Genomic DNA, 19,757 nt, shown 5'->3' on the forward strand with positions numbered 1-19,757 from the left:
TGAGTTTTGAAAGCCTGGTGCAAATAACAGACATCTTACCACCTCCAGTAACAACCATCTATTGCAATCAAGCCCCAGTTATCTGTGGGTACAGTAATCATGTCGCAGTATGGCTGTGCACATGTACTGGACAGCTCAGGTCCAGCAGAACATAATGTCCTTAATGCAAGGCCACATGGCTACAGTTAATTTGCTTCCAAATTATAGAATCATAGAATCATAGAATCACAGAATGGTTTGGGTTGGAAGGGACCTCAAAGATCATCTAGTTCCAACCCCCCTGCCATGGGCAGGGACACCCTCCACTACACCAGGTTGCCCAAAGCCCCATCCAACCTGGCCTTGAACACTGCCAGGGATGGGGCAGCCACAGCTTCTCTGGGCAACCTGTGCCAGTGCCTCACCACCCTCTTGAGTGAAAAATTTCTTCCTTCTATCCAATCTAAATCTCCCCTCTTTCTGTTTAAAGCCATTGCCCCTTGTCCTATCACTACAGGCCCTTGTAAAAAGCCCCTCTCCAGCTTTCCTGTAGCCCCTTTAGGTACTGGAAGGCTGCAATAAGATCCCCCCGGAGCCTTCTCTTCTCCAGGCTGAACAGCCCCAACTCTCTCAGCCTGTCTCCAGAGCAGAGGTGCTCCAGCCCTCGGATCATCTCCGTGGCCTCCTCTGGCCCCGCTCCAGCAGCTCCATGTCCTTCTTGTGCTGGGGACTCCAGAGCTGAACACAGTATTCCAGGTGGGGTCTCACGAGAGCAGAGCAGAGGGGCAGAATCCCCTCCCTCGCCCTGCTGCCCACGCTGCTCTGGATGCAGCCCAGGACACGGGTGGCTTTCAATTCTGCTGGTTTGGTGTGTCCCGTCCTCTCCCCCTGTGGGACCATCAGAAGAGCTGCTGCTTCTTTATCTGGCCGCTTATTTCCATGAACTTTCTAGTAACTTGCCCAGCTTTGAAATCTTTGCAACTCTGATGCAACAACTTAAAAATTATTGAGAGGAGAGACAGACAGTCACAAAGACAGTATCATCACAGAAGCCTTATTTTGGAAGAAAACCAACCAAAAAGCACATTGTTGAACTTGCACACTGCTCCCTATGACAGTGTACACATAAATACAAGCACATTGAACAAAATACTGTGGAGGCATGTCGTGAGTTGCATGAGATCCATTTCCCCCAGAACTGTCCTAGAGCAGAAAAACATGGTTAAGTCATATTAAAACTCTGCAGTAATCCCTTTAATAAACATCACACATTAACAATATACATCTTCGAAGTGCTCTGCACTTGTTAAAATAAATACACCTAAATACATTAATGAATAAATATCTTATATGAATACTAAGACATTTGGATCTTAAAGTTACTTTTTTATAAATAATTTCTTGCTGGAAATTATTCCATTCACTTTAATTCTAGACAATTTTTCTGCCTTCCAGACTTCTTGATTGTCTGATAATTAAATGGAATCCTGTCAAGTTTAAACGATTGCTAGTATTTTGCAACTGAATTCCTAATACAATCAGGCACAGGTTTAACTTGAAAACGCAGGATCAGGTCTTTTACTAGGAAACTAAGAGGAAAAATCCTCATGTAGAAATAATATCATTCACAGTTGACACTGGAAAACCCAAAAATATATCATTCAAATGCCATCAATCCATCTAGAATTTCAAGAATCAGCATGAAGAAACAGAACCGCAGGGATAATTCGATCTTTATTTAGGCCTATTTAAGAAATGTTGCATCATACTCGGATAGTCTAACACAGCAAACGAGATTTTATTGGACTGATAAAATTATTAACATCACTGATTTAAGGCAGCTGTTACATTGTGTTCATTAATATTTCGGTCAGATTGAATTCTTCTTCGGATACATTCATGCAATTAACTTCTACTGTATTTTTACACTGTACTTTGAAAGATATACGATTGTTTTGTTTCCCCATATTAGACCTATCTGGTTAAGCTTTTCTCAAACAGTACAGATTATGGACCCATTGTTCTTATTGGAAATGAGAAGATTTAATGCCTTAATGATTTAATGACTTATTTGATGCAAGAAATGCACGTTGAGAATGCTGTGGAGATAAAATACATCTTATATGTGTACATCACATGCAAGCATGGAGAACTAGGAATGGAGATTGAAACATTACCATTACTCTTAGCTAAAATCATTTTCTCCCCATATAAATCCCCCAAATATCCCTGCACTGAGCAGAGGGGTCATTAAACTTCCTCCTTTCCAAAAGGTTCCTCTCCATGCCAGCCTCTGTCGGGGATGAGAAATCTTCCATGGAGCCATAAACAATATTCCATGTCACCTCTGTTGTTCAGTCCAGTTTTGGCTTTTCTTTTCCTTCTTCAATACCTGAAACCATACGGAGAACAGCTTTTAAAAATCTCTCCACGGGTAAAAACGGAGAGTTTACTGAGAGAGGTTCTTCTAACGCATTCATCTTTCGTTTCCCTTTGCTGCTGCTGTTCCTCCCCTCCTTGCTCTCGTGCTCCTGCATGTCACCTCGCCTGCTGCCAACGACAAGAGCATCTGCACACCTGATGGCAGCGGCTGGCCAGTAACCAAGTGCACAACCCTCCCTCCAGACCCTTTTCAAACCAGCCTGACCCCCTGCCGTGGGTCTGGGCACAGTCAGTTCCCTCACCTCCTCTGCTCACCTACAAGCAAATTAAAGCAGATGTTCTTATAGCTGAAGCTAAGCAGCTTGCCGACTTTATCTGAAAGCAAGTTTTAAAAATTGTGTTTCAGAATCCAGTAACTTTACCCCCACCTCCATTTCAACATCGGGTTTTTAAACATTTGCAAGTACATCTCCCTCTTTTGAGAGTACAAGAATGAAGAAGCAATGACTGTTGATAGGGTGCCTCCCTCTTCTTGCCACGGCCATGTCTGGCAGTGGCATCGGGAGGGCTGAGCTGACTGTAGGGCTCCTTAAAGAACTTATCCTTGCTGCAGGACTTGTCTCTTTTCTATGCTGAGCAAAGCCTGGGCTGGGCAGCAGATTGTGTTTTTTCTGGCAATGAAAACATTCAGCTATTTCATGTGCCTGTTCCTGGACAATGAATTACTATTGGTATCTGACAAAAGTATTGTTCTTTTGACTAAGCCCTCTCTGCCAGACATCTCAAACACAAATATTTCTTTTGGAGGTTTTCAGGCCTGCTGCATGCTGGAAAAGAAAGACTTCTGAGGACTGAAGGCAAAAGAGAAGCAATGTTTGAGAATGCTGAGAGGAAAATCCAGTCACAAGTTAGATTGCCTGCTAATGCAATATACACATAGATGGTAGGTACACCTAAATTCATTTTAAAAACATAATTCTAATATTCCAATACAAGACCCATCTGCAGTTAGCAAGCACAACTGCAGAGCTGCCTTGCTGAAAGAAGCAACAAGGAAACAAATGGGTCTGTGCATTGCCAGCAGCCCAAGCACAATGGCCATGGGTGTTGCTGGCAAACCCATGTAATGGAAGAGCCACAGCTGAAGGTTTAACAACCAAAACAAGAGACCGGGTCCAAAAGATTACAGTGGGTTTACAAGGCTGCTCCAGAGCCAATCTTGAGTCTTCTGCTTTCTGCTGGAAGGAACTTTTCCAATAGTTTTAAATGAGTTGGTTTATTTGCCTTTTTAGAAGAGCCTCTTTGCTTTCTTACGAAGCAGATGCATCAAATAGTTTGGCAGGAAAGCAGATACCCTCAAAACTGTGGACAGACACTGGCTTGTACAAAGGGCAAATTTTTCCTTGCCTACCATGTTTGTGGTTTAACTTGGAAAAACTAACTGCAAATCATTTTGTCAGTAGTGAGGTTCTATTTAATGCATCTCCAGAGGAAAAAGAAAAAACTCCAAACCCAAACCAACCCCCTCTCACCCCAGAAATCTTCTCATGGCAGACTGGTTTGATTTGCAAGCTTACTGCTCAAAAGTCCCTTTTAAATGCACAGTTTTCAAATAATATCTTCCCAAGTCTCACATGGGGACAGACTGGCACGCTTTTACATCCCTGCTGTTTGTGGTGGGCCTGCCATATGCTTCAGGTTAGGTTCATGCAAGGTGTTTCAAGCACAGCAAACCAGCAGGTGACTCAGGGTGGTTTCTGGTTTCCAAGTGCTTCAGCCACAAAGGACTTTGTGTTAATAATTATTCTTTAACCAAATCAAGGAAATGATGGAGAGGATAATAATGCCATGGTGAACCTTGGAAGAGGTCGGAAGAACAACCTGATTGATACCAGCTCTTCTAGGGTGGAGGGCCACAAGAACCAGGGATTTTGTTCTGCACACTGTGGAACAGTGAGGGAAATTCTCCACCATTTACATATTCATGGACTTGGTAAGAACATGTGATTTTTTACCGCATTATTATTCTTCATATGGCACTTAAGTTAAGTGAAATTATTCCTTGCAGCTGCCTTTTTCAGAAACTTCCTTCCTGAATTAACTTAAATAAGGTAAATAGATGTGAATGTGACATCAAACTGAAGATTGAAAACCAAACTTGAACACTGTGACCAATGATTGCTGGTTCTAGAGCAAAACCAAAAAGACACTTTATACTCGGGTGCTAATACGAGCAAACGGCACGTAAAACTGCTTTGAGCTTCTGACATGAGGTTCTACCCGGTCCTGGAGGACTTGTTAAAAGAGATTTGTGTGTTCAATAAGCCACCACGTGAACCTACTTGTGTGTGCACACTAAGTTTCCGAAAAGGGGACACAGGCTGTTCATATGGTCCCAACATGTTACGGGCTCAACGAACGTAACGACAGAATTCCCACGGAGCAGGGATTTCACTCCAGTTGTCATCTGTCACTGTGGTGATCATGGATGCTGTTTGCTTATTTCAGGAAATTTCACAAATGAAAAACATCTTTCATAGATTAAAGGAATCCACTTTTAATCTTGTGTTTGTCATATTTTCCCTTTTTCTCTACTCAGCATCGGGTGGCCTAGGCAGGGTAGATGATGTAGAATCTGCAGAGTTAGGTTTTCCCTGCACTAAGGTGATCTTTCATTCCTATTATTTTACTGACACGAACATACTCGTTTTCCTTGAGTAAATTTATAAGCAGAAAACACCTTATACCTGAAAACACTACAAGGATATATTTTTATTTCTGAGTCTAAGCTTACTATTAACAGCATTCCCACAAATGACACTGTATTCTAGCTGCACTTAATAAGGTTCATCAGCTAATAAGTGGGTTGTAAACCAAGCAGGTTATAAACCTCTGAGATAATTGCCAACAGCTCTTAAATTAGTATTAGATGTTATAAAAAAGAATACATATTCATAGCTCATCATGATCTTCAGCAGCCATTCTGTTCATCTGGCTGCTTTTAAGGGCAACCAAGCAAGACGTTTCAGTGGAAATTCTGTCATTCTCCTTTGTTATAACCAGCTTAAAACTTTCTCGACTTTCAGGGGAGCATACTCAAGTATTGATGGTGTATTTCATGAGTTAATATTCCTAAAACAATACTCACATTTTTGGGTATCCCAGATGTAGTTGTTCAAGACCTCTCCCACCAAGTAGAATATGTTAATTACTACAGTAACAGCTGCAAAAAAGATTATTTTGACACCTGGGCTGAGGTGCTCAAGAAGCGGGTACACCCACACTCCTGTAACGTGGTGAATCCAGCACACCCTGAAACAAAACAAAAATAACAAGTATTGACTCCGATAACCCTGTTTTTCCAGAGTAGCTTGGGCTACAGGCTTGGTCACCGTAACCTGGAAAGTAATTATTTGAAAGAAATGCAAGTTGCAACTGAACTGGAGCACCTGGATGACATCCACCCAGAGCAGACATCAGAAATGATGAAAACTATGACTGATTTCCCACAATCCTACTGCTTTGTTTCCAATTCCATATGAGCAGTTGGCCAATTTTCACGTTCTGATGTAGGCAGGTATTTCCTTGCTGCATTTTACATCTATGAGCAACACACACCCCTGTTTCGTGCGGCGGGACCGGAACGGCAGCACCCTCTGTTCCAAGCAGGTTCTTTACCCAAAGAGCATTCAGGGTTCTCCAGGCTCTCCTGCACAGCCCAACTCTGCTCTCCACAGTGTCCTTCTTTCATTTTGTACACGTTTGTGTGTTTCCGTTGCTTCTCCTCGCTACACCTGGCCAATGCGTCAGTTTTGGGGTTTGCCAGAAAGATACGGTTCAGCTTCTCTTTGAGAGAATAATTTCTTCAGCACCTGTGTTTTAGGCTGCTCCTCCTTTTCTTTCAGCTACCTGGTATCACTTGGGATCTAATATTTTTTCTCTAGATAGCATAAATGTTTTTAAAAAAAAGAAAAAAGGAACCACTTCATTGGTGAAATTCTGCCTAGCTCCACACTTAATATACAGTAAGGGGAAAGGAATGATGGTGCTTTGTTGGTGACACCAAGATTTTTAGCATTCAGCTACGGTGGAGATTGCTGGTATGCCAACCCAAGAGACAGGGCGTCAGCTTGCCCGCAGTGCCGCCCGAAGAAGCACTCTGAGCAGGAGTTTTTGCAGTGGACACCTGTGCCCTCCGAAGGGACAGCTTTTGCGTTGGGATCTGATGTGGTGAGTGGTGAAGTCAGAGGGAGCAGAACGAGTCCATACATTGCAGTAAGTGGAAGGTAAGAATCATAGATAGAATCATGGAATGGTTTGGGTTGGAAGGGACCTCAAAGATCATCCAGTTCCAACCCCCCTGCCACGGGCAGGGACACCCTCCACTACACCAGGTTGCCCAAAGCCTCATCCAACCTGGCCTTGAACACTGCCAGGGATGGGGCATCTACAAGGAAGACTTTTGATCACTCGCTCAATGGTCACAGGCTCCTGAAGGGCAGAGTCACAGAAACCCACCCAAAACCATCACCATAACCGTCTGTCACACGGAGAGTACAGAATCCCTGTTTAATGACTCTCCATCACCCTGGAAATGCACATGGTTGTCATAGCTTCCCTCCTCCTTAGGAAAGATTTTATTACAGCCAAACCCTTAACAGTTAGACACTTCATGTAGGAATTTACATGTGTCAGTAAATTCATCTGCACGATCTAAATGCAGACTAAAAACCCTTTCTCCACATGAGTTCACATATGGAAAACGATCTCCAAACTTCACAGTTATTTCCCCCAATTCTTCTGTACCAGAATTAACCTGACAAGATAAAGGTATCTGTCAAAAAATACAGGGTTCCTGTGTAACCCATGGTAACAGGGGACACCACGTTCCTCTTGATCAAAGAAAAAGACAGGACAGTTGGGTAGAAGGTAATGGGATGTCCTCTGATCCCAGGCTGGCCTAGCAGGGAGCATCTATTATTGCCTCATGTTTTTCAGTGTAATTTGCTTGCGTTTGCTGAGCATTCTGTGAAAAACAAGTTCCAAGGAAAAAACTTGGAAAAAGGCCAGTGCTTCTTTTTCACTTATTTTCTCTGGTGTGAAGAAACTGCCCAGCACTGTAAAGCACCTTTACAGAGGGACTTTTCAAGGGACCTTCTAAACTGCACCTACGCAGCCAACTTCATGAACCAAGCAGAAGTGGCATTTACCAGCATGCATTTATGCTGGAAAGAGGAAATATTTTCTAACTCCGACCGACGAGTCCCTGATGAGCTCCTGAGTATCAGTGATCTCTGGTTCGTGCAGAGCCTTTGCGTACAGCTCGTGCACTCTGCTCTCTGCTGCCCAGCATGGGAGCCCCTTCATTGCCTGGTGATGCTGCCCGTGCGTTCAACTGTCCCTGGGGCAGCCACACCAGAGGAACTCAAGCTTTGAGCACATGAAGGAACCGAGCACCACTTGGGAGACAATGGTCACAAACCCACCTGATCAGCTGCCCTGAAACTCCTTAAAATGAGCTGTACCACGCCGCTCATGACATTGGGATGGTTTGTCCACACCACAAACGGGAGCAGCAAAGGGATTTCATAGATTTCATAGATTTCTAGGTTGGAAAAGACCTTAGAGATCATCGAGTCCAACCATCCCTAATCCCCATTAAACCATATCCCCAAGTAGACCATCCACCCTATTCTTAAACACATCCAGGGATGGGGACTCAACCACCTCCCTGGCCAGCCTAAAAAGGATGACTGCTGCCATGGAAACCTCACCTGATGGCCTTGCTTAGTGGGCTTGTTCCTGCTTGAACACAAGCTATCTTGAGGCCACACAATAAAGGAGTGATCAACCACTGGCATAAAGCTTCCACACAAGATTGCTGATTACTAATGCTAATGAATGCCTTCAACGTTGCAATTCTAGTAGTCATTATTCCTGTCCAACCTCATTATTAGATAAGCACAGGGGAGCACGCATGAAGATTTACTTAGGAGTTCAATTCCAGATCCAATTTAAGACTCTGTTATTGAACAGGTATAAAAAAATAGGTCGTTTAGATAAAAATAAACTGAGGAGAAGGAGTTTAAGCCAAAACTGGACCGGCTACTTTTGAGAAGATAAAATTAACTTGAACCTCCCTATGTTTTGGTTCCGCGGCAGCCCGTGTAGATATAACCACGTGTTTTCAAAGATGAAGGTGTTACGGGTCATAGAGCTCATTTAGCCATTTGTTAGAACTGGTGAGGAAAGAAGGAATGGGAATATTCACACATTGTATTCAAATTAAAATGTCTGTTAAAAAAAAGTGGTGATTTTTGGAAATTTTCTACCAGCTGGTGTAGAAATCAGAAAAAGCTATTTGAAAACACACAATATTGCTTCCTTTTAAAAAATCTGTCAAAAAATTTGACTTTGTAGCTGTTTTTCACTTCTAGTACACAGTAGATGTTGTACATCTCTCCTATCAAAGTAATGAGGAGGAAATGAAAACTAGGAAGAGGAGATACATGTACATTTATTCTTTGGCTACAGATCTTTTGTTAATGAGGAAGAGTAATCACAAAAAAACGTCAGAACCTTGTGGTTTATGTGTGCTCTACCTGTCGCTTTGACTAACACAGCTGTTACAGCACCATGCGTAAAACTTACATCCTGGTGGAAGCAAGCTCAACGTGTGGCTAGAACAGCAGATAACCACGACACCTGAAAGATTTTGCAACAGGAGACACGTTGCAGAAAATGGTTCCTCCTTCGTGAAGGCTGCTCTTAGACCCAGGAGTCTGAATATATTTGCACAGGCAGCACAGCTTGGCGGCACATTGTGGTTCCAACTCTGAAGGTCTCCACCCATTTCCTGCCCAAGTTGAGTCCTTCAGCGAAGTCTGCAGAAAACAACAATCAGTACTACGTGTTCTGGAAACAGGAACGAGTAGATGAGGGGCTGTGTAACTTTTCAAGAGCGGTGAATAAGAAGACACAGAATAATAATGCATTTCATAAAGTGGCTGAAGAGCTCCCAGTGCTCTTCCTCATAACTGAAGAAGCCCTTCAACAGAACTCAGAGACAAGAAATCCAAATCTGATAACGCAAGCATCTTTCTGAATGATGCCTAATTAACCTCTGGAATGCTCTACCTTATCTTTCAGTGACACATCACTGAAATCAAGATATCTGAAAAAGTTTTGAAGTATACAAGCTTGGAAGTCTACTTAGTCCACTCCTCTTCTCTGGGCTGTATTGTGCAACTCTAGCAAACTTCTGAAGTCAGGAGACTGAACAAGCACTAAGAGTGTGTACGGTTAGGCTTGAATTCAAAGAGTGTGAGGCATATAAACCATCAAGACTGAAGGATCCAAGCATCTACTTTTTGACATAGGTTTTGGAAGAAAACTTCCCTTACAGGCTGGTTATTCCAAAATGGCATGCTAAATCTCAGAATCATAGAATCATGGAATGGTTTGGGTTGGAAGGGACCTCAAAGATCATCCAGTTCCAACTCCCCTGCCACGGGCAGGGACAGCTTCCCCTAGATCACGTTGCTCAAAGCCTCATCCAACCTGGCCTTAGACACTTCCAGGGATGGGGCATCTACAACTTCTCTGGGCAACCTGTTCCAGTGCCTCACCACCCTCAGAGTGAAAAATTTCTTCCTTAGATCTAATCAAAATCTTCTCCTGAAGTGTCTAACATGAGCTACAGCTACAGCCTGGATACATGACTACTCTGATCTACTATGGCAGTTCCTTTCTGGTCAATTCTTGCAGCAACAAATCCTTTCCCACACCTTCTGTGCTGTTCAGGTTTCCAGTGACTCGCAGAAAGGAAGGCTGAATCTTTGGTCCCAAACAAATCGTAGGCCAGTTCCCATTGTGGCTACTCTTTACCAAACAACACAACATGGGCATTTTCTACGCTTTTATTTAATGATCTCTCCTAGCATCACTCTTTTCTTTCTCCACAGAAAGTGTGAACTTTACCCAGAACTATTAAATTGTGGAATGTCTCCCAAAGGAGGTGACGGGCTTACAGCAGCTGAGTCATTCAAAACGTGAATGAACACATCATCTGTGGTTACAGAGTAGGGACCAACCCTGTGCTTTCTGATGCAGGAGCACAATGACCCACACTAAATCTGTTTTCCTTTTGGTTTCTAACACTGAGTGACGTGAGACACATTTTCCTAGATCTTTATGATTTTTTTTTCATTTCCTCCCCCCCAAAAAACCCCTAGGACAGCTTGTTCTGCTTTCAATGAGAATTGTTAAGATCTCAGCCACGTTAAGATGCTGGGTTGCTTATAATACCAGCCAGCCAGGCCTAAGTCACCTACACTAGGAATGTACATTGTTTAGAAATTTTGAAGACTTAAAAATAAGTTCAATAAGCAGTCATTCGTTAGGAAATAACAGCAATCACCTCCTCTCGTTCCAGTTTTTTATGCTGGATTCTTCTCCATTGATCTGAGTGGTGCTGACCAACATGTGGGTCATAGGACTCTGCTACTGGCATGAAGTGGCTTCTGCAGTCAGAAGAAGGCAAACCCTGGAAGACTGCAGCTTCAAATAATGTCACATGCAAAACACACTCAGCATGACACGGTGCTGGCACCCTCTGGGATGAACAAAGCTTAGCTGAAATTCGTGTTTATGTACAGGTAGCTAGAATGACAGAAACTCCGCAGATTCGCTGCAAGGTGTTGTCATCTTTGGAAGTAATCTGTTTTTATAAATAATATTTCATTTTAAATATAGTAATGGTTGCTATGCCTTCTTGAGCTATATTTAAGGAGCTGCAGAAGCAAGTGAGAATGTATTATCCATGCATGTCATCTGTGATTATACTGTTGCTTTGACTGAAACACTTGAGGATGTGGAGGTGGAGGGCAGCCAGGATGTAACAGTCCGTAACGGCTATGCCAGACCTAACAGCTGAGGATCCATGCAGCCTTCTCTCACTGAAAGCACTTCTGCTCTCCCACTCACCCTCTGGGTCAGGTACAGGGGACGCTAATCTTCTCCTGGCCTATTTCTGCTGCTTCTACTTCCTCCTACTCTTTCCTGTTCTGAGCAGCTCTGGTTCCAACTCTTTTCTCCTCCTCTGCGTTGTCTCATCTATCACTCACCTCTCCATCAGCCTGCCACTCTGATTTCATAGAATCATAGAATTTCAAAGCCTGTCTCTCTCTCTCCCTCCCAGCTTTTCCCACTTACTTGCAAGATTTCGGCTTCCAAGCTGCTGACCTGTGAGCTGCATGTTTCCTCTTTTAATCCCTGGTTCTAGTTCATCTCTTTTATTTGCCTCAAGGAGTTTTCACTTGTTTTTAACTCAACCATTGATTCCTCTGATCTCTATTGAACTTCCATCCCCAGTGCTCACTTCCAAAAGCATTCATGACCCCCTCCCTACATACAGACCTCAGTACATCCTACCACAGCCATGCTTTCGTCTTTCCTGCTCCATCGGCACCAGCAATCTCAGAAATCCTTCTGGTTTCTTAATCCTGCCCTTCTTTATTGACATGGCTGTCAGTTCCCACCAAGCTTCACGCTCTTAACTCTCCACATCTCTCTTCTGAATGTCAAGGTTTGTCCTAGCAGTCCGCGCCCTTATCCCTTTTGCCAACATCTGTTCTTTCTGATCTTCCTCTCCCTCTATGGAGAATCACTAGTGGAAATCCTACAGCAAGGCTGGCAGCATCGATCTCAAATTCATTCCAAATTCTCAGTGTACACTCCTTTCTTAAATTCATTCAAGAAGAATTCAGCAAATTACCCCATCTAAACTCTCTCCCTCAGCAAATCTACAGAACTCTCCTAAAGTCACTTCAAGAGAATCTTTATTTTCAAATGAAAGTTTAAAGGTACCTGAGCTCTTTAAGTAGATTCATCCAAGAATGAAAACATAAATCAAGTCCAAGCTTGGCACACGTGGAGGCAGTTCCTAGTGGATCTGAGATAGCAACAAGAGAGCAGATCAAGTCTTTTGCTCCCAAACACGTAGCCCAGCATGACTAGAGCAGTGGAGTCAGGTTCTTAGGGTCTGTTTTCTTGGCATCCTCAAGAACTCAAAAGCAGAGGGAACAAGAAAACCATTTTACATAAACGTATTTGTCTCAGTTTATTTTAGGGACATATTAGGCTCTGATATTAGTTACCATGAGGTCATTCTTATTACAAGAAGCAACACATTTCTGGCTCTTTTCTGTTTCTTGACAACCAACTCCATACACCCATTGGCAGTATTTTCTGGTAGTTCTGGCAAGCTCTTGGGTTTTCTTAGCACTTTCTAGATATAACAATTCAATACAAATTGCGACCTTTTCAAGCCATGCTAAATAAAGCCAATCGGCCTTTCCTGTCTTATTCCATGGCCTTGATCCTCAACGTCCATGTATGGTCTGCGACAGGCAATGCAAGTCTGTGAACGTTCTGCCTGGGCACAGCTCCTCAGGAGCTAGGGAGAGCTCCACCTCACAGAGAGCACTTTAGCCAACTGTGCCTACTTAAATGCTCTCTGACTGAAGCGAGAGAATGCAAAAAAAACGAACGAAAAATAGGAAAAGGTTTTATTTTTCAAGAAAGGATGTTTCTCAGATAACATGTCTCTGAATCATGTCCAGGGATATCAAGTTATTTAGCTACGTTCTTCCAACTTCAGTGATTCTATTCAGAACTCTTTGCCTGTTTTCTCATTTATCAAATATATATAAAATAAGAGCTTGCTACTCCACCATCTTTTCCATATGTGAAAGATTCAGCCATATCTGAAATAAAACAGCCCTCCTCTACATGGAGTTGAAAAAAACACATTAACAGAATGAAACCTAAACAATATTCTCCTGTATGCTCCTTTAGAGTACAAAGCGTGACATGATAGATACATCATGTAGCATGGTAAAAAGGCTTCAGGTGAGGTGGGGAGAGAGTTCAAAATTCAAGGGCAAAACACAGTGAACATCTGATTAGCAACTGTCTCCATTTTATACTGAGAGTTGCAGTGAAAACACTTCCACTGAGGGAAAAATGTTCAAGGCCAGGTTGGATGAGGCTTTGGGTAATCTGGTGTAGTGGAGGGTGTCCCTGCCCATGGCAGGGGGGTTGGAACTGGACGATCTTTGAGGTCCCTTCCAACCCAAACCACTCTATGATTCTAAAAATGATGTAGGGAGAAGGACAAATTCTCAAGCAGCAGATCCCTAACTTCTTGGTAAAAAAGATATAAACCAAGAACTAAGCCTCATCAGGGAACCCATGGACAATCAAAGGTACAAGGGAAGGAAGTTCCACCAGGCTGTGTGTAACTAGGTCATTTGCAGGTGTAGTCTCATTTTAATGCACTGTCCTAACCTTGAGAGGTCTAAAGGGTACACCAACAAGGGCACTCAATCTGAACTAAGTAGTTCCAAATCCTCTAAGCGCTTAAGGTCTCTACTTCAATGTAGTCACTTAGCAGCAGGGAGACAGTGGACCTCAGCTGTGAAAGGCAGGCATGCTCTGAGTGAGATGGATGAAAAAACCCCCACTTTTCATACCTTCTGGTAGATTTTCCCAACCTGTGAATGTCAGATAGATTGCATTGATGTGATTGAGCTTGCAGCCTCAACCAAGTCTTGGACTAGAGGCTTTGACAACCCTTGTAGGCTGAAGAGATGCAGAACTTGCAGATGACAGCACAATGTAGCCTGTGTCTCCTTCCCAGTCTTCTTCAAAGACTTTCTTTAATAAGAGTAGAAGAAATGGGCCGTAAATGCAGAATTTAGGAGCATGACCTTCAGGCTGAATAAGCAATTGCCTCAGACCAACTTTAGAGAAATCCCAACTTTGAAGCAGGTGAGTCACTGGAGAGTAGCCCTCTCTGTTTTGGAAATAATGTACACCTGGGCAAAGCCAATAAAAGCAAAAGCAAAGGGAGCTGATCACAGGCTGTAGCTGGGTATCTGCTTACTGGTTAATTTCTTAATGCAGAATCTTCTTCCCCTGTTTTACTTGTCCTGCAATTTCCTTTTCCCTTGTACTTAGAGCTGTAGGATGTAGATGCACTGTAGTAGGCTGGATCAAGCCATGTGAGCATCTCACTGACACTATAACAGCTTCTTAAAAGGTTTTAAGACACCTCTGGTTTTGTTTCACTTGCAGAACCGGATTGTTTCAATTTTCTGTTCTTACTGAATCCTATTGCAGGCGTCTACTCAGATGATTTTGGGAAAGCAGGAGTTGCCATAGGAGGTCAGATCAGAGGTACAGTAACTCTGCCAACCCGTCTCTAGGCATCCTTCAGAGTAAGGTCGAGAAATACCACAGTTATGCACTATTACATATGAGTTAAAAAAAATAATTCTTTCTCCTGAAGGAATCATTACATGCCTTTTTGCACGAGGCTGTTCTTATCTCACAATTACAAATATTATTCTTCTTTTAAGAAGGATATGTTTGTTTATAAAAGCAAATGGCAGAATGGGACTGTTGTCCTGGGACACAATATCCCACTTCAGCTGGATTGCTAACATTTTATGATCACTCAGTGTGCACGGATGTGTATGAATAACAGCCTCTCTTTCCTTGCACCAAAGGGGCAAGTTGCACAGTTGGAGCAGTATGACAGTACTGCCTTGAGCCCGTATTCCTTTCTCCTAAGTTCCATCTCACTAGACTGGTGGAAAAAGCAGTACTATTCCCAGTTTTGGAAAATATCCTCTTAGCTGAGAGAAGGGTGTTGTGAGGCGAGAAGAGAGAATATGAGAAGTAAACAAGGGGTCATGAAATGTTTGCAGAGAGGATAAAGGATATATGGTGTCAAAGGAGCATTGTAAAGAAAACAAAGGTTTAGTGCTAGAATGACCAAAGTAAATTAGCTCTGTCATGCAAGTCAGGTGCTTTAATAGAAACTGCCCAAAGACTTAATTTAATGTTGTGTAAGAAAGGTTATTCCTGTTTTAGTTTAATTTCTCACAAACATTTGCAATTTTTAAAACAAAAACTTCAGAGTGTTTGGATTACTGTCTTATTCTGTAATCAATTTTACAGAAAGAACTTATGAACTAGTAAAGAAAAAAGCATTCTATCTTTTCTGTTGCCACTTAAATACTGATGCAGGAAATCACTTGCCTATTCTCAATTTTATTTGATAGAACAAAAACCCTAAGCAATAAAACTAAGGTCCAAGAAAAACATTTAGCTTGAAAAAAGGTTGAAAAATGTACCCTTGGAAAGACCACTGCTTACATGGGATTGTTAACAAATTCCTGTTGTGTGAGGTTTGGCATATACTTTCTAAAAATACAAGCAACTGGGGAAACCAGACAAAGCCCAGGTCTTGGACCAAACGAGGCATGCAGCGTGAATCTGTTAGTGATTATATCCATAATGAAATATGTGCCCAAATTTAGCAGTACAAAACCCCCAATACAATATCAAAACTCAGCGTGTACAGCCCTTACCATAAAATATAGCCAACAGCGAAGGTGCACACTGCAGCCAGTCCACAGCTCCTGCTGGGATACTGATGATGCGTTGTTCTCATTTCGATTAATACAAAGGGCAAAACCGTGGTATGCTGAAAAAAAACCAAAACAACAGGGGAAAACCAGGTGATACAAATGATCCTGCATTTCCATGTTAGTGCTACAATAAGAAACTTAATCACAAAAACCTGAAGACAAGTTCTGGATGGTCTAGAAAGACAAGGTAAAATGACTCTATGAAGTCAACCAATATCATCACAGTAACATCCGATTGTTCAAGAGAGCAGAGGAAAACTGAGTCATAGAATCACAGAATGGTGTGGGCTGGAAGGGACCTCAAAGATCATCCAGTTCCAACCCCCCTGCCATGGGCAGGGACACCCTCCACTACACCAGGTTGCCCAAAGCCTCATCCAACCTGGCCTTGAACACTTCCAGGGATGGGGCAGCCACAACTTCTCTGGGCAACCTGTTCCACTGCCTCTGAGTGAGCAGAATGTGCTTTTCCTTTCGGCCAGGAATGCAAGACAGATACTCAGTGAGTAAAAACAGGATGTGGCATGAGGGAACATGGGTCTCAGCCTCAGTTTGGCCTCGCCATTGCTCTGTGATCTTTGCCACATCACAAAGTTATTTTGACCATTCGAGTTAGGAGGCAATGCATCTGCTTTTCAGAGACTCTAGGCACAAACAACGGCAGATGAATGAATATAAATGGAGGTATTTAATGCTTCTGAGAATTAGGTTTAAATGTATCTCAACATGAGGAGTTGAAAACAGGGGACAGATTTTCAAACGATAGCCTCAATACCTCCGTTCCTCCATCTGTAAGACAGGAGCAATTATCTTCTTCGGAAAGGTGTTGTGAATCTTAATTTGTTAGTTGTTGTGCAAAATGGGTTTTAGATTCCCCAATGAAACATATGAAAGCCAAAGCTGTAAAAACCATTTTCAGCCACTTGTCTTTATTTAGCTTTGAAAGTCCTTATTTTGTCATTTTTCCATACATGTTTCCTACACTGCCCCTTCTGAGGAGGTCTGTTCATCCAATTAATGTCAGAAGCACGAAAAATTGCATCTAGCCTGCCCCCAACACTCGATGTCTAGATTTCAGAGTGCTGGCAGGCATGAAAATATACATAAGCAAAGCACGAACGTGCCAGGAAATAAATCCCATCATTTCTGAATGCACAGCTCACCTGGGACCAGCGTCATTGGCGACTGCAGAAACATACCCTGCCTTGCCACCATGGGGCCAAGTTATCACTGGTGTATAAAGGGAATCACTGGTTGAGAGCTTGGCCCCGGGGCTTGGTGTGACTGTGACTGTGAACTCTCCTGCTCGGTCCACAGGGAGGTCTGCAGGAGCAAGGATTGCAAGGGCAGTCTAAGCCATAAACCAGGCTCAATCCTTCCCCAACTCTTGCTCACCAACTGGAAAAGAAGGTTATGGCTTATGTCGGCCATGTTCTGCCATCAGATGTCCACATGTAGCTCTAGGGGGAGCTGGATGGCCAAATTAGTAATAATTACACTGTAAACCCACGCTGATTTTCACCAATGTGAAGGCAGGACAGGCATGGAGTAAAAATACCCTTGCGCGGGTAACAGGTCCAAACGAGAGGAACCAGAGCTGGGTCTGAGCCTTGAACAACTGTGAAGGAAGAATTGTTTGAATGGGAAACGATAAGATAATGGAAATGCTCTGGCTCAGAGATGTAACATAATCTGAATCGGATAACTGCTCTGATTTTCAAGGCATTAGTAATTAATGACTAGCATTTGGAGAATGTCAGGTGGCTAATACAGCAGTTAGGGGAGCTTTCAGTTTCTTCATCTTTTAACAACTTCTTCCACCCCATCCCTTCAAACACTATAAATCAGCACCGAGAGAATGCAAAGATGTTTTACGTGTGGTCTGCGATGGAGGTGCCCACTATTAGACAAGAGACCGACAAAGCCTGCAGGACCTCGGGAGGCCATTAAAAGGGACTGACAGCAAAGCAAGCCCTGGAGGTTCACCCGTACCTCTTGCATCTGCATGAAAAAGGTCCTCAGACAGAGATCAGAACCTCCCTGTGCACGGCCCCCAGAGCAGGGTAGCTGGGGGGCTGTGCAAACGTCTCCTAATCCGCCTTCATAACCTCTTCAGAGAAAAAACAGAAGACAACAAAGACTTTTAGCTCCAAACCCCACCTTTGATATTTCCTGTATGATGTATTCTTGGGATCCAGTCACTTAGTCTTAACTCTTCACTATATGGATGATGGTTACAGAGCTTGTGAGCTCTGCTTCTCCACTGAAATGTTTGCAGCTTTAGATGCTGCTTGTTGATGTGCTCTTCATTGATGATAACAACTCAACAGCTCGCCAATTAAAAGGTAGTTAAAATAATTTCAGCAATCAACTCTTAATCTAGAGTCCTGTTCTCCATTCCCTCCTCCTAACCCCTGTGTTTATACAATAAAATAGGTCATCATTTTCCTAAATTCTCACTTCTGCACTTTTCTAAGGTAAGGGAGGCAAAAAAGAGGGTAACGAGCTGTATCACTAAAGAGTTTATGTACAAAATCCCGTCAAAAGTCCAGTGCAATTAAAAGCGCAAGGAGAAAATCAGAGATGTGTAGCTTTAGTCTCAGTTTGTCGCTGAGATGCCGATCTCAAAGATGAAATCGTTGGCTGAGATGTCGATGCCACCTGCAAACAGTGCAGTTTTACAAATCCAGAGCATGAGTTTTGGTTTAAAATGTTCAAGTGAAACTGCCTCTCTAAAAAGCTGTTTCAGATGCCTTACTCAAACTACAACCAAAACAAAATTTCCCCTTCCTACATTTCAGCCCCTCCAAACCCCGTAATTTAAAAGACATGAAATTTTGTAGGCAAAGATACCTTCTGTCAAACAGTGCCAATTAAAACTCTGGAGCTATAAATATTAAATTTGAATCAGACTGGCACCTGGACTGAAGCCTAGTGAAGGTGAGCAGGGGTCAAATACGCTTGGAGTTGGATCCATCTGGGCTGGGAAAGCTGCAGGAGGCCAGAAATTTCATGCCCTCTAACATTTTTGCCACCTGATTTCGGAATAAGCTTGGGTCAATGAGAATCTGAGGCTTAGAGAGAAAATAACACTGATGCTTCCTGGACCTGTTTGTTAAAGATCATGCCATGCTGATCAAAGATGCCCAACTGGTACCTCTGGGACTGATCTCTTTTACTGATATGCTGGAGGACAGCACAACATTTCTCACCTTGTTTGTCAAAATATCTTCAGGGGCTTACTTGAGAGAAGACTAAGGAATAAGGAGGTTTGAATAACAAAGAGGTTTAAATGGTGAGGATGAGTAGCTGCTGTAACAGCTTTCCAGAAGGTGTTATTCTGCACCATTTCAAGTCTTTAAGAAAGAGAAAATTTATAATTAAGAGTATAATGACTAGCATAGTATTATAATAGTAGTAAAACTATGCTAACGAACCCCCTGTTACGTGGCCACAGCATCGCCCTGCTCACGTCCCTCGTGCCCCATCACTGTCTGTCCCCGCAGCGGGGAAGGGGCCTTTGACAGATCTTACTGGGTCTGCTGGCAGGTGCTGGTCGCTGCAGAGCAGCAAGCTGCCATTTCCTCCCCGTTTCGTGTCCTCCGCACAGCGCTGCTTCCCCAGGTCCCATCACCTACAAGCGGGGAAGAAATTTGGCTTGCCAAACCTTCAGCTGCTGGTAACGATGCACGAAAACAGGGAGAAACCAACTCAACCCAGGTGGAATTTGCGGGAAGGTTCTCACATGGAGAATTCGATCCAGACAACACTCTGGAGACTGACTCCAAAGGAGCAACCTCTGAGTGAAGCTGAATTAGCACACGCTGCAAAAAAAAAAGCCACCCTGACTGCTGCAGGTGGATTGATTCCTAGAACCACCGCTTCCTGAGAGAAACT

At 43.1% G+C, this 19,757-nt stretch overlaps 1 protein-coding gene across 4 annotated transcripts in view; it reads right to left on the reverse strand.

The window, feature by feature from the left end:
• Positions 1–1,753: 1,753 nt before the first annotated feature.
• Positions 1,754–19,757, reverse strand: part of AIG1 (androgen induced 1) — a 163,913-nt gene continuing 145,909 nt past the window's right edge. For all 4 annotated transcript variants that reach the window (XM_086631201.1, XM_086631199.1, XM_086631198.1 and 1 more), the window contains 3 exons: positions 15,801–15,916; positions 5,510–5,673; positions 1,754–2,371 (listed from right to left, as the gene is read on the reverse strand). In XM_086631201.1, coding sequence (XP_086487327.1) covers positions 2,334–2,371; positions 5,510–5,673; positions 15,801–15,916 — 318 coding nt within the window. In that variant the 3' untranslated portion in view covers positions 1,754–2,333. The remainder of the gene's footprint in view (positions 2,372–5,509; positions 5,674–15,800; positions 15,917–19,757) is intronic.

Source organism: Tauraco erythrolophus, chromosome 2, assembly GCF_009769465.1.
Source record: "Tauraco erythrolophus isolate bTauEry1 chromosome 2, bTauEry1.pri, whole genome shotgun sequence".
Classification (NCBI taxonomy): Eukaryota; Metazoa; Chordata; class Aves; order Musophagiformes; family Musophagidae; genus Tauraco; species Tauraco erythrolophus.